The sequence below is a fragment of the Equus caballus genome, chromosome 4 (genome assembly GCF_041296265.1).
Source record: "Equus caballus isolate H_3958 breed thoroughbred chromosome 4, TB-T2T, whole genome shotgun sequence".
Classification (NCBI taxonomy): domain Eukaryota; kingdom Metazoa; phylum Chordata; class Mammalia; order Perissodactyla; family Equidae; genus Equus; species Equus caballus.
The window spans coordinates 40,476,960-40,492,556 of NC_091687.1; the positions used below are offsets into that span (position 1 = coordinate 40,476,960).

The following is a 15,597-nucleotide window of genomic DNA, read 5'->3' on the forward strand; positions in this document are numbered from 1 at the left end:
CCCTTACTTGAGCTACTTTTTAAAACAGATTGCTAGTGATGGGGTATTTAATCTAAGTTTCGGTAGTCGTTATATTACATGCTTTACACGACACAAACACCTACTTTTCTATTTTCTGCGTCAGGTGGGAAGAGCCTACATAAACTGACCTGTATTTTCATCCACCTAAAGGGAAGGAAGCAAGATCGTTCAGCTCAGGGCACTATGAAAAGGGTAACTTTACAGGTAAGCCTTCTTTCTTTTCTTTTTTTTTTTTTTTTCTTTCTCAGGAGGGCTTTGTGTATGAAATGGAGAGATGGTCGTTAGAGTGAGACGGTCCTTCCCATTCTGCTGTCTACACCCGAGGCCATTTTTCTTTGAGGGCTAAATGATCGGGATATGTAGGAAGGTCCCTGCTTTCAGAGAGGCGCACTGCGCCCACACTTGGGGAGAGCACAGGGTTTATGTAACCTGTGAGGAAGGACACCCAGGTGAACCTGACAGGCCAGTGTGGTAACTCTCCATCTTGTGTACAGAGAAAAGAGCAGAAGCAGTATCTAACACCAAGCCATCTGCCAACATTCTTGTAAGACTGTTCCAGGCAGTGAATTTCCACATTGTTTCTTTGACCTGCTGAACCCAAAGCACCAAAACAGAGCATTCTGTAGCAATATGAGCAACGGAATGAAAGTAATTTTGCACCTTTAAGGAACATGCACCCTTATAAATCTGTACCCTGATATTAAAATAGCAGAATGAGTTTCAAGTATGAAGAAATACAGTAAAAGTATAGCCTGTAGATGAATAGAAAACAGCAGCCTGGAACATGGTTTATATTCTTCATTAGTTTTTCTCTTTGTACACAGCCAAAACTGAATGCTCTGTAGAATGACTTGATTTAAAAATCAAGATACAGATGAAGATGCTAGAGGGCATTTGTGATTGAATGTTGTGAGTGTATTCTGTGCCGAGCACCAGGAATCTTCTCTTGATGACTGTGGCCAGCCAAAAGTCAAGTAGGGGTAGTGGCTAAGCCTGAGCAGGCACACCTGTGATGCCCAAAGCATCTCTCCTCATGTCCCCGACGCCCAAGGAGCGGCAGAGGAGGATGGAGAGCGCCACGTGGACAGGTCAGAATGAGGGTAGGGAGCACTTCAGAGGGAGGGAGGAAAGGATGCAGGGGATAGGTGAGTACTGGTTATCCTGGGCGGGCTCACATAGCCTGGATTAGTAGCTGACATGCACATGTACAATCTCCATACCTCCAGAACTGTGATTTCAAACAGAGAAACCCACAAGTCAAATGTTCAAATTAAGATTTTTTTCCTACCTTTAAAACATTTTCTAAGTTAAAAAAAAAAAAAAAGCTCACTGGGTGTGACAGCCTTGCTGAAGCCTAGAAGAAAGTTTTAACTAGGCCCTATGGGAACGCAGAAACAGAAATACATTTTACAGTGAAAACGTGCTTTTACACATCTCAAAAATGACAATCCTATAAAATCCTCTAGTTCTAATCTGCACTTTACGGGAACTGATATTGTGCTTTTCTTAACACATACTGCTCTTCTATACCAAACACTTGCTGTTTAACCCTCAGATCAAAACCTAAAATACCAGAAATGCAACAAGCTTTTGAGGTGTTGGGGACTGTTAGTTGTTAAAATCCCATTGTTGACTATTGTACACGCAATCCTTGTTTTTATTACCAGACTGTACTGCTTCTGTACAAAACCAAGTTGCTTGAAGCACAGAAACTTGGACTTCTCCATCTAACACGTTCTGGAAGCCTCAAGGCACAAGCTGACAGTTCTGCTTCTACAGGAAACTCTCACACTGCTCTCCTGTCAACAGGACCACCTATTGCTGCCACTGCACACAACACCTCCAAGGGCACTAAAGCGCTCAGGAGAACCACTTCTCAAGGCCAGACCAGAGGCTCCGCCCAGGCACCTGTCTCTGCCCGGCCTCTACTCTAGTGGCCATCTGGTAGAGTTCCTAAATTAAGGCAGTATCTGATGCTTTTCTATCTGTAGTTTTTATTTTTGCTGTATTTTAACACTATACTATATGCATATTTGACAAAAGAACAACTACAAAATACTTTGCTTTAATTCCTTTACATAATGATAAAACACCTAAACACAAAAACACTACATCTATAGACTTAAATTCTACTAATCACGTTAAACTGCATGCAGCTTATTTGGGGGCTTAGTCTAATTTTAATTTTCTTAGCTCCATCAAGATCATGATAATGAATGTTAAATTCAAGTCCTAATGCGGTTTGCCTTCAGTTGCACTTTCACAGGACTAGTGTGCTTCAGAAATAAATAATATACATGAATAATAATAGAAATAATTTATGCAAATGTAGAACAATTGAAATAGACATTCCCCACCTTGTTAAGTGCTCATCCTAGGGGTAGTTGATGCTATTGATTTCATGTACTAACTAATACATTTATTACTGGTCATAGGAAAATAAATGAACACAAAGTAAGTGAGGAAATATGATATTCACGTGTACATTGTTGCAAACACAGGACCAAAATGAGAAGATATATAACACACTTGGGGGCTTCAAGAAATGTATTACGGCTGGGATCTATTTTCATTATTCAGAGACTTCAAAGTTGCTGGTGATCACAGAAATATTGCTAGCTAGTACATATTATTGCATTTCATAAAACTTAAGATTAGAAACTTTCAAGTAAGGGCAAAGGGTATCTTCAGGACTGTAACCTAAGCACATCAATGGAATTTGGATAGAAACCACAGAGAGTTAGAAATTAAGTGTGTGGTCTATGCTTGCTGATTAGTGCTACAGTCATAGTTCTTGGTAGCAACACATACTGTTATGTGCCCTCTTTAAAAAAACCTACATTTGACAATCCAGACTACTAAAATAGAGAAGGGGTTGATTATCTGCTTGAAGAAACAACTCACACAAAAGCTTCCTCTAAATAGGAGAATTCCGTACTACGTGAGATAATTTGCTTACATACCTTTAATTACTTGACAAAGAAAAACGAGAAGGAAGAAATTAGAAACTAAAGAATTAGGAGCTTTTGCCACTGAGGATGAAGCAGAAAATAAAATTTCCAAACAAAAATTTCCAGGCATATTTTTTGCCATCATATATGTAGAATGATAGAAAATAAAAAAATAAAAACATCTTCCCTGTAATTATACATCTTCTCTTAAGAAAAAAAAAAAAAAGCTGAGCTTAGAGCTTGAGAGATGCCTGGTAGACAGCTTCAGACAGAGCAGCATCTCTTTATACCCGAATTTTCGGAGAATTGTGTTGTACTTATTTATGCACAGAAAACATCTGTTTGCTTCTAAGGACATTTTACTTCCTAAGATTGCACAGCAGATGTCTCTGAGACAGCAGCAGGGCACATAGACCTCGGACAGTATCCCCCCGGGTCTGTACATCATTTCAGGCACTAACAGGCGATCGGCGAGCGGGTCTCAGCCAGCTCCGCCCACGGCCACTCTACTGCCAAAGGGGCGGGGTGACGGTGCAGCGCCCCTGGAAGGTTTTCAGGCGGAGTGAAGTGAACGTGGACAAATAGAGTTCAGATTGGCCCACTGATAACAAACTCGAGGTTTGAAAATCGGCCTTCCACTCAGGGGCTTAATCTGGTATCTACTTCAGTGGGATTTTAAGCAGAGGGATGAAGCCGACGATTTCACAAAGAGCTTTTGATAGCTCCTAGTGTGTGCGGTATTTTGATTCAGTATGAATTACTGAGACTTGCCTGCCGGCTACTCTGGAGGAAAGTTAAGCAGGCACTATCGAGTTTCTGCCACTCGGAAGGAATAAACTGCCTTCTGTTATGCTGTGCTAAGGAAACTGAAAAATACGACAGTTTCCCTCCTTCTAAATTTCAGTGACACTATTGAGGAAAGGGACTCTTAAAATTAACTAAAATCATCTGGAGAATAATGGGTTTCTGAGCAGACCGGTGAATTAAAACATGACTGTATGCATATATATATAGTATAAAGTTATGAAAGAACTTCAAAAATGGAGAAATTAAAGACGTAGATACACTCAAGTTATACCACGTACTTAGAAAAAATTTTAAAGAATTAGTATTTCTTGTGAATTTACACTTGTGATTATACAAATGTAAAAATATCCAGGTCTTTTAGTATTTTAGGGCCATGTTTCAGCATTGCAATTCTTTAGAAAAAAGTTTTAGTTTTGTCTACCTAATTACTGATGCATTACTCATTTTGTTCATCTAATTTTTTAAATAAGGATTTAAAAATTTAATCAATGTCTAAAGGCCGCCATGGTAAGGAATGGGAAAGCAGCAGACAAGGGGTCATGGGTATTTTGGCTGGGGCCACTGGAGTTTTATACTCCTAAACCATCCTGTTCACAGATGAGTGTTGCCTTTTTAGTAACAAGCCTGTCCGTCTTTGTAACTTCCACACCTAGAAAAGTGAGGTAATTAGGTACCCCCAAAACACGTTCCTTTAATAAATGGATGACTAGGCTTTCTTTACGCACTTAAATGATCAAAATGGGTGTATGATCCATCCTCAAGAACAATTTACTTGCAATCATTCAGAACCTACCTAACAACTAAAATATCTAAATTACAGAACATTATGAAGACTATTAATCATCCTGAAAAACAAGTGGTAGGCAAGAGTTAAATATATGCAGAAAAATAAAGTTAGAAGGGAGTCTTTAAGTACCTTTGTAGCTTTGCTCAGATTCCAACCTCCCACCCCGTATCCCTGCTGCCAAAAGTGCCACCTTGTGGAATATACTGGAGTAAAACAAGAAAGCCCATCTCTCAGGACAGTGAGAATTCTGAAACACACTTTTGCAAGAAAAATCACGTCCCTTTCCTACCATATTAACTTCAAATTGCTGTAACAGTATTTAAATAGAGGCTTGAAAGAAACCTGTATGTACTTTCAGGTGGCTCTTGTTTTCTTCTTGAAGGCCAGAGCACCAGTAACAAGGAAACATAAATATGTGGATAGCAGTCCATTCATTTATCTAAACCAACTCTCTGGGAATACTAAGAAATAGAAAACATTTTGGGGGCTGGCCCCGTGACCAAGTGGTTAAGTTCATGCGCTCTGCTTCGGGGGCCCAGGGTTTCACTGGTTTGGATCCTGGGCGAGGACATGGCACCGCTCATCAAGCCACACTGTGGCGGGGTCCCACATGCCACAACCAGAGGCACTTACAACTAGAATATACAACTATGTACTGGGGGGCTTTGGGGAGAGGAAGAAGGAGAAGAAGAAGAAAAAAGATTGGCAACAGTTGTTAGCTCAGGTGCCAATCTTTAAAAAAAAAATTTTTTTTGAAAAGCTGATTGATACTTCATTAAAAAAACCTCAAAACAACTAATTGCGAAAAAATATTTAAAAATCAGACCCCTCCTCTTTCTATATTTCTGTTGTTTACAAAGGTCAGAAGATAGAAAAGGCCAAAGGAATATTTTTGGCTATTTTCTGAAAAATAAGAAGTTAGAAATGCTTGAGATATAGGTATGAAACAAAACTAGGTTGAAAATTGCATTGGTAAGAAATGAAGATACTATTTTCTTATGTTTTTGAGGAAAACACCATTACCAATTACCTGAGGACTTACATTGCTAGACAGGCATTTGGCAGCCTCGAGAAGTTTTCTCACTGTGGAGAAGGAACGCTAACTAACTATCTTCCTCGGCACATATCTGAATGTACTGAATGCAGGTGATAAATGGTTTGAGTTTCACAATTTTCAAAAATCCTGGTGGCATAGGAAACACATCTTTAGAAAATTTATTTTTTCACAATGGACATTCTTGGGCTTGCGTGACAAATGTAGTCTGACGGGGCTGCTGCTTTGCATGAAACAAGGAAGGGATTCAGATGGTTTCGTTTGCTCAGCTCAACCTTTGAAATGGTAACTGTTTGTAATGGCTTTTCCATAAAATTTGGTTTTGAACATCTCAAGTTCATAGTTGCCAGATGACTTTAATATAAATCCTTACAATATACTTGTTAATAAAATATATATCCTTCAAAACATATATAACTTTGAAATTATCCTTCTTTGAACACCTTTTCTCCAGAATTTCTTCTATCCATTGTCCACTGTTTTATGATTTTTAAAGATTTAGAAATCTTTTTATTTTTATAAAATAAAGGCATTGTTTTCATGTCATAATGTAAACCACGCATTCCTTTGAATTCTATCAATATCTAAGAATTTATAATATTTCAATATTTTCTTCCCAAGGTAAATATTCTATAGTTTCTGTACTAACACAATTAAGGCATTATAGTCCTTATTAAGTTTTAACATTATTCTTTCCTAGGCCCAACTATGCAACAAAAACCTGCTTTTGGAAAATGTGAGACACTCTCATGTGCTTATCATAAAAACAGTCAAGTTGTCACTTAGAGAAAAGCAGCAATTCTTTGGAGAGAAGAATTTTAATGTTTATGATATAGTAAGCTTACATGATTTAACTTCCGTGACGGAATGAGAATTGCCATTACTGACTTTTATAGGCACCACTTTTAATAGAAGCAGCTATAGTTCGTTAAAAACTCAATTTAAATACATAATTGAAGGTTCAAAACGTTTGGTACTACTTAATTTTTTTCTCGGCAAGAAGGATAGTACCACATTCTGGAGTCAAACTATAAATTTCTCTGTTAAAAGGTACACGTTTTCTTCAAGATATTAACATCTTGTGCATTCCAAAATTTTCATTTTTTACTTAAGACTAAAAGGCTGAGATTCTATTCTAAGGTGAATATTTTGAATGATTTTTAGTAAGTCATCTGGGGCTAAATGCAAAGTATGCCTTTCATAGTGTGTGTTTCCTGAGAGAAAATCATGAGAATACTGGGGCTGAAATGGCCCAGAGCTTTCTTCCAAAAGAGGTTCTTTGCTCCTTGAGTAGTTCCCATCCACTTCAAAGGAGAGACAAAATGGGAGGCACTAGATTCTTAAAAGCTCCTGGGAATTGTGTTATTAAGGTTATAAGGTTAGGTCCTTATTACCCTTTGCCACATGATAGCTTATGATGCCTCAATAGACAGATTTCTCTTTTACTGTTTTTAAATGTAGGTTGTTACAACTCCACCCTGCACAATAGTTCCCACAGTGCTGGGCTGCCAGAACGGAATATTGTATAGAAACCATCAGGCACATTCTTCTACCAGACCTAGGAAGAAATTCAAGTGTAATTTCAAATCTGTCACCCTATTTTCACTGCTATAATCTGCTTTGGTATAAGCCTGGGGCAGTGTGACCTTTTCAGCTAACCACTGCCTAGCTTTTGGCAAAGTTTGAGACCATAGGTCACAGAAGAATAAGCTGTATTCAGTAAGTTTGTATTCTGCTCTATTCATATTCTGTTCTATTCATATTCTGTTCGTATTCAAAGTGTCCTGATGGCAAGGGTGCCTGTGTGGGATCTGGATTTCAGAAGTGGTGAGCCTGGATGTAAAAGACATAAAACAGAGAGTAATCACTCAAATGCAAGAACCACATCGATGGAAGAGCTGGGGACAGTTTAGAGATGCCAAGATGCCCTCTCATTCTCCCTCTCAGACAATAATTGGCCAAGTATCTAATGCCAAAATGTTTGTGCCTTAAGTTTTCTTTATAAACACTACTGAGAAATGAACAAAAAGCATATGCTAGAAATAACAGTTGAGCTCTCTACTTGTTTAAAATTCTAAAGAATGCTGAAAAAATTCCAGTTTAGAACAGCTGCATTTTTCTTGAGCGAACTTACGAAAAACTTTTGCAAAAGCACAAACGCAAGTTATGTTCACTCTAACCATGGATACTAACCAAAAGATGATGAGTCAAGTGCAGTGAGTTTTAAAATTCAATTTCTAGGCCCCAGGAAAAATGTCTTAGCATTTTGATCCCATGAAAAGCAGGCAGAACTCACTTCTCCAGGGGAGACTCAAAGTACACATTGCTCTGAATACTCTGGATTCGTTATATCTCAAGCATTTGTGGGGATGACAAAACATAATCAATGTTGTCCCAATGAAGAAGTATAAAACACTCTTATGGCCCATCTTCTCATTCATATCTTGCTTTAGAAAAATTTTCCTGCTCCATAAGTTACTGAATTAGAACAATATTAAGCAATATATGTACTAAACAAGAATGGTTCCCAACCCAAAAAGCTCTCAAGGAGAAAAATTTCCCAATTTTTCTCTTGTTCAAGATAGTCATTTACAATATTAAGCTGTGAAGAATTCAGTAAGGCTTGATAAAATGCATAAACATTACCTGGAACATTTTCTACTTAGTGAAGCAATGTCCATTCTTTGAAAACCCTAACTCTAAACATGGTCTAACTGTTGCATGCACTCAAAACATGAGTCAGAAAGCAAAGGTGGCTAAACTTCCCAAAAGATGCTTAATCTCTGTGTCTTCTGGTTCCTAGAGCTGAGTGAGCACTAACCACATATAAAGCAGAGATGGCATGGACTATAAAGTACTTAGAGAACATGGCAAAAGAAAAAGTAAAGCTGTTCACAAGGCCCAGGTCAGGCTGGCTCTGCAGAGAGCAAGAGTGTACACAAGGTACTAGGAACAAGCCTGGCCTGGGGGATGGAGAAAAGATCACTTACAGAGTCAATAAGTATTTCTAAAAAATAGTTAAGGATGTTCCCTCAGATACTACACTGACAATATATTCTATTAAAATGTAAAACACTAAGTAACAGTTTAAAGCAATCTATGTGCTGGTGTTAGAGAAGAGCCAGTCTTCTACGCATTGCCTAGGTAAAAACAGTGAATGCCAGGTAAGGAGATCACATTAGAGCGAGAACATATGGTACTCTGTTAGGATTGTGGAATTGGAACCATAAACCATAATCTGAATCTAACTGTTTATGAAAGGTTCATTGAAAGAAAGCAAGCAAGAGGTGCGTGGGAACAGTGTAAGCAATCTGTTATGAGTTATGTAATGGTAGTAATGTCTAGTAGAGGCGGGGGGATAGATAAAGTGGATACTTTGCAAACAAGGCAGTGCACGGTAGAAAAAGTACAGTGTAATAAGTGGGAAACTTAAATGGCATTCCTGTCTCTAGTCACAGAGAACTACTCTCCAAACCAAAACAGGAAACAGTTTCTGACAGATTCCTAAAATCAAAAACAAAACACAATAACAACAAAAAACAAAAAGGAACTAAGTTTCAAACCAGGAAATAAAGGCTTTCTCTATTTTTTTTTTTTTGACAATTTTGCCTATTTGAGGTATACTCCCTAAATCTACAGCACTTAAGAAAAGCTTAGGGTATTTTTCAAAAAAAACCAATAAAGCATATTATACAGGTTAACATTGACTTATAATGAGTAAATTCAGCTTTTTGAAGAGTAACTAGAAAGTGTGCTTTAAAAACAAATTTGTCTCAAAAGATACTAGAATTTTTTTTTCCTTTTTGCTGTGTGTATAAAACTTCATCTAGATAGTGAAACTTTTAGTGCTAGTAAATTTACTGCTTTTGGCCAGAAAAGAAATGCTGAGGACATAGGCTCAACTTTCTAATCTGAGAAGCCCATTTTGGTGAATCACCTTCAGTCAATAGACACCTGCTGTTTATCTGTTACTTTGAGTCTTTAAAATTCAATTATTCTTGTTGTTTACAGAAAGTAACACTTTAAGAGATCAAGAATCACACACACACACACACTCACACTCACTCGAAAGTACCAAATCAGGCTCTGGCAGCTGCAGAGAGGTTACATCACAACTCAGCTGTGCCTGGATTGCTCACACACTGGCAGCATTCAAGGTTAGAAAAACGAAATGGCAGCACAATTGGTCAGCAGCTTCTCTTCTTCTGGAATTTTTCCAGGTTCTTGAAACAAACGAACAGACAAACGAACAAACAAATGAACATAAAGCTGCAATCACTCTTGCATTGATTTCAAAACAGTAAACTAGACGGTTTCCTTGGAAAGCAGAGCCCATCCAGAAGACGGCAACTAGAAGGTGTCCAGGCAGTGATCCTCAGCAGCTCTGTGGTGCTTACTCAGGGGGACCCATGAGCCACCAAGGGTGTCTCCGGATGATCAGCTCAAGGGAGTGGCTGGGACCTCAGGCTGTATTCATCTCCGAGCTGTTCTGGCTGGGCGGCAGATGGGAATCCAGGTTCTCCTTGCACCTCTCCAGGTCGTGGAAGTATGGGTGAGACAGGGCACTGTAGGCAGATATTCTTTTGGCTGGATTAAATGTCAAGCACTTCTGTCATAAAGAAAAAATAATTGATTCTAATAAAACACGTCCATTTAAATAAAGTGCTTACACAGTTATACATCTGTTCACCGCCACGTACTAAGTGTGTCTATAATGAGAATGACTATCTATTTTAAGGGACACTAAATAAAATGTAAACAGTACTCATCTTATGTATGTCTTAATGTACAAACTGCCCCTCAGGAAACATCTTTTGGGTTGCTGGTGGACTGTTATCTACCCAGAATTTCTCTCCAAGCCACCCAGGTTCTTTAAAAGATATTATTATTATTATTGCAGCATGCATATAACTTTGTTTAAGTAGTGATTTTTCTAATGCCAGCAAACTTAGTGCTATAGTCAGAGTCTTCACCCTAACTTTTTACTCTGTCCCAAGTTTTGTCAATGAGCAGGGATTGGAAGGGGGTTGCCTTGTTCAGGTGTAAAGGGTAATTACTGAACAAGGGTGCTCGGTGGAGGGGGCAAGTAAGGGCTAAAACCTAGACCCTAATTATCCCAATCCACCAGCAAGCCATGCTCCCTGCCCCAGAGCTGCACCACCCAGAGGAAGGTGCCTTCCTTCTAATCCACATCAAGGTGCCATATGGGCTAGCAGCAGCCCTACAAGGAATCCATTAGATTCAATTAAAGTCACTAAACTCTATTCCAGGCTGTCACCTCAAGTTCAGGTAGAAGGTGAAAGGAGAGAAAGGTGAAACTCTGAAGCAGTAATCTCCAACCCAAATGGCTGACACATAATTAAAGTTTTCCTCATCTCAGGTCCATTTCCACTCCAATCTCAGGTAATCTTGTTCTTAAATCCTCCTCCTCTCCTTCCACTAACACCTCTGGAGTGCCTAGCAGGTGGCAAGAACTAATTAACGATGAATAAGACCCACCCGTTGCCTCCAGGAGCTCGTAAATAGCAGAGAAGGGTATCTGAAATGTCTATGCATTTCAGTCCTCTATGTAATCTAAAGATTTAACATTATCGTGGTTATGCAGACCTCTTCCATTTAATCTCGGTTTCTGCCATTAAGGAGCTCACACCTAGTCAGGTCCTGATTGGATTAGGGACCACTCTAAAACTCTGTTGAATGCTACTGACCTAGAAAAACACGTACAAACAGAAAATTCTACATATAACTTCAGGTGAACTTTTGGGTCTCCTGAAATCTTATCGATCCTGAGGCTCCCCACCAGTCCATGGATGACAGCCTCCCCACAGTGTCTTCTGAAAATCAAACAGCCAAAGGGCAAGCAGGGGAAGGAACTTGTTCTTAGAATGATCTGTCTGTAACAGTAATAAACATCTTGAGAAAAGCTTTACAAGGGCTGAATTCCCAAAGGACAGGAAGGCAGGAGCAAAATTCTTGAGCCTGAGTTCTCTCTTCTCAGAGTCCAAGAAGGAGAAAATTAGGTAGTGGCACTAGAAAAGGAAGCAGCCAGTTTAATCCCTAGGACACAGGAAAGAAGAAAAAAAAGTTGTGGTAACACGCTCAAGACACAAAGACATGTCGCTAGAGGATTTTGGGAGGAAGCTCTGTCCCTACAACTCCACTGATGAGTTAGCACCGGGAAGAGGATGCAGAGCAGAAATCCTTAGCCTGATATGGAGGTGTGTGAGAATATCAAGCTGGAAGTCTTAACACATTTTGTCCTTTAGAAGTGTTGTTAGAAAAGGTGCCTAAGTTCCATTACTGCTTTGCTTCAATAGAGCAGTTGGCTGGTTTGAGAATTAACTAGAAAACCTTGTGTAATAATGTTGTTTCCACAAGAAAATTAATTTACTTGCCAAATAATTGACTTATAAAATGAGCTTCTGGAATGGCAACTTAATCAAGAGTTGACCACTGCAGTGGATTAGATCATTTTCCAGCACATATTCCCTTTCTTTCCTTCCTTCTCTCCATGGAAGGAGTATTCTCTCTTCTATTAAAGTTGGCCTTGACAATGTAACTTGTTTTGGCCAATGGAATACGAACAGAAATGGCAGGGTGCCTCTTCCAAGCCTAGTCCTTCAGGGGCACCGTATGTTTCTGCTTGCCCTTCTGGGAGCAGCCACCCTTCTACCATAAGAAAAACACGCCCCAGGGAGCCAAAGCCCTTCTGACCTGGTCATCAGAACGAGGCACAGGGAGACGACCTGTACTTAACCCCATTGGCTGAAGCAGGGTTGCTCCAGATGACTCATGGAGTTGTGTCCACCAATCTGCAGACCCATGAGCAGGAAATAAATGCTTACTGTTGTGTGCTAATGAGATTTTTTTTTTGTTGTCTGTTATGTAGCAAAAGCAGAGTAATAACAATGCCTTCCTCCCAAATGTACCCCAGGCTCTGAAAGCAGTTAGATAGTAAGAACTTTAATACCGTACTTTTTTCAGCAAGAGCATCATATTTGGAATAAGTACCCAGGCTCCTAAGGTAAGCATGATGAAGGGGACAAAACTTGTAAAGACATGTGGGTTTTGGTTGCTAAAAAATAACTCTTTCCCTGAATTGTCTTGTTATAGTACACTACTCATCTTTGAAGGTAAGAGCATTTATAAATGTCAATGTATGATATCCACATATATGACTGAGGCATTATACAAAGTCACCATGTTTTCAGATAAAAATGAAAGATAACTCTTGAAGTCCTAAACTTTTAAGTGTTAGCTGTTTTTTAAATAAAATGACTTTCTAAAACATCCTTCACTTTTCTTCCCTAGTGAATAATTTTCAATAGAAGCAACAGTTACTGCTGGGGTCTCAGTTGCCTATGTTCTTTTTTTTCCATCTTCTCCACAAAGCCCCCCAGTACATAGTTGTATATTCTAGTTGTAGGTCCTTCTGGTTGTGCTGTGTGGGATGCCACCTTAGCATGGCCTGATGAGCGGTGCCACGTCCGTGCCCAGGATCCAAACCAGCAAAACGCTGGGCTGCTGAAGCAGAGCGTGCGAACTTAACCACTCGGCTGTGGGGCCGGCTCCTCAGCTGCCTATCTTGTCCTGAATGGCCCGCCTTCTTCTGCGCTACAGTTCTAGCTCGTGTCCTTCTAGGATGAAACAGTGAGAGCTTTCAGAGGGTTCTGAGCTTTAAGGTCGTGGGCTGCCCTTTCCCTGAATGCCTGTGGGTACTATGCTGTGTGCTGAAGTTGGCCCTCGTCATGATGTTACTGGCTCTGCTTCTTATTCCTCTCGTTGGCTTCTTCTAATCTCTGCTGCCACTCGTTGTCCACCCCCTTCCTTCTCTGATAGGTTTCTTTGTTCCTTTTTCTTCTTTGTCTCTTGCTACTTCTCCAGTCTAGCACTAGCGTGTGGTCTGACTTTGAGAGTCACCACTGCTAGTGGGGGACCCTGAACGAGCATCTGGCAATGTCATCTTTACAATTTAAGTTCTTCGTGGTGATTCTTACTGATGTTGGAGCTAGGAGATACTTTGGGTTGTTTTTGGATGTTCTGGTAGCTGAAGGAGTGGGATATTTCACTACTAAAGTTGTTTATTATTGTGGCTGTCTGTCCAGAATTCTCTTCTAAAAGGAACATTTCATTCAAAGTGCCTGTTGAAAAGGAAAGCCTATGGTGGCCATATTTTATAACATGTGACCCCCACCTGTTCCGAGCCCAGTTGACTGGACCAGGAGTGTGATCTGGCTCTAGGGAGCAACCCATACCACGGCTGGGCAAAGAGGTGAGGGATGTCAACCAGATTCCTCCTTTTAGGAATCTGATACAGGCAGTACTGACAGCACAAATGTTAGCAGTGGGAGTTAGAGCTGAAAGGATCCATGCGATAACTGAAGTTCTGATAGTTAAGGGATGAGCTAGCGTTAAATGGAGCAGACAGTATGACCAAAAAGAAGCAATGAGGTGGAGAAAAGGCATTCATGGCAGAGAAAAGCAGAGTTGCTAAGAGTAGGTGATGCACAGGACAGAGATACAGAACCTATATTCAGGATGCCTTTCCATTTCCAGGCCTCATGAAACATTCAATCAAACCCCCTTTTCTTAAGGCAATACAAGTAAATGTTGTTTGAAACCAAGGAAAAATTTTCCTAAATAGCAGGTGAGCCAGCAAGTGTGTATACATAGTGAACCCTTGTCTAGGTGAATATTCTCCCTTCTGATTAATTTATTTCAAAGGATGTGAGCCCAGGTCCTTAGTGAGCATCTTAGAAATGAACACTGGGGAGGGAATATAGCTGTCCCTATCCATAACTTGGCAGTGGAGGGAATCTTGGCTTAAGCATCAGAAAATGAGCTACATCAGGTGAAGACAATCAGGGCTTTCAGAGGGAAAATCCATGGCTCCGCAAACATGCCAATCAATGGCTGTGTTCACAAAGAGCTGAGGCATAACATTTCTACTAAGAACTATGGACTCATGTCTATATTTAAAATTCAGAATACAATGGCAGAATGGGAATGTTGGCTCCTCCGGGGCTAGGAGCACTTTCTTGGCTAGATATCAAAGGTTTTTAATTCAATTGGTAAAGGGTATACTCATCACTCATTGGATTCCAGACACCAACAGTAGCCCAACAGGTACACTCCTCTACCTACTGTTCTGGTTTCTAAGTATAAGGAATTATGTATTATGAATATTGGCCAGTATTATGAGTTTGAGCCTCAAACAGGGCACAGAAGTCCTATTTTCAGTGATGTATTTTATACGTGCATGGCACATTTGATACTTATTAAATAAATCAGTAACTATTTATTTAATAGTTATTTAATTAAACTCCTTTGGAAAAACATCTTCCCAAAGATGGGCCTATTTAAGAAAAGGCACATTAAAATGACAAGCTGTTTAAAGTAGCATGAAACTGTAGAAAAGGAAAACATAATATCTGCTTCTAGAGAGCTTCTGTCTACATGAATCCAGAGGATGTTAAGGCTGCATTCAAATGAACATTCAAAGATGGTAGATTGAAAGAGTGTGAATCAGCTTCTTTCTCTTTCTATAGAAAATGAAGACACTGCAGAATCCAAAGCCGCCAGCTGTTACGGGTGTGGAAGTGAAAGCTGCAGAGAGACTGTGGCCCCTGCCCTGTGTGGTTGTGGCCCGTGATGCTGAACTGATGCTGTGCCCACCACCCAGTGTGGATGGGGCAAGTCTCTCATCAGCCTAGTGCAGACCAACTTTGTATCTCATGCACTTACCAGAAGTAGGTCTTTGCCTTGTTCATCAATATCTGTTACAAACTTCTCAATCGGTTGAGGAGATTTTGAGTGAAACGCCTGCCGGGGAAGGGCAACATCTCTAGGCCAGTCTTCTTCTCCTGGGAGTCCAATTACGCTACAAAAGAACCACATGTGAATGTAAGCATTGCTGCTATGCTGAAGTTATTATCTCACCAAATTCTAGATGAAGGTGAAGCCTAAGGGGCAGGCAC

At 39.9% G+C, this 15,597-nt stretch overlaps 1 protein-coding gene across 6 annotated transcripts in view; it reads right to left on the reverse strand.

Moving 5' to 3' along the window:
• Positions 1-232: 232 nt before the first annotated feature.
• CDK6 (cyclin dependent kinase 6) overlaps positions 233-15,597 on the reverse strand; it is a 234,087-nt gene continuing 218,722 nt past the window's right edge. For 3 of the 6 annotated variants that reach the window (XM_023639197.2, XM_070265669.1, XM_070265670.1), the window contains exons 7-8: positions 15,365-15,500; positions 6,460-10,229 (exon numbers count right to left, since the gene is read on the reverse strand). In XM_023639197.2, coding sequence (XP_023494965.1) covers positions 10,083-10,229; positions 15,365-15,500 — 283 coding nt within the window. In that variant the 3' untranslated portion in view covers positions 6,460-10,082. Of the gene's footprint in view, positions 10,230-15,364; positions 15,501-15,597 lie in introns of all 6 variants that reach the window. The other 3 variants (XM_023639194.2, XM_023639195.2, XM_023639196.2) reach the window with 2 other exon arrangements.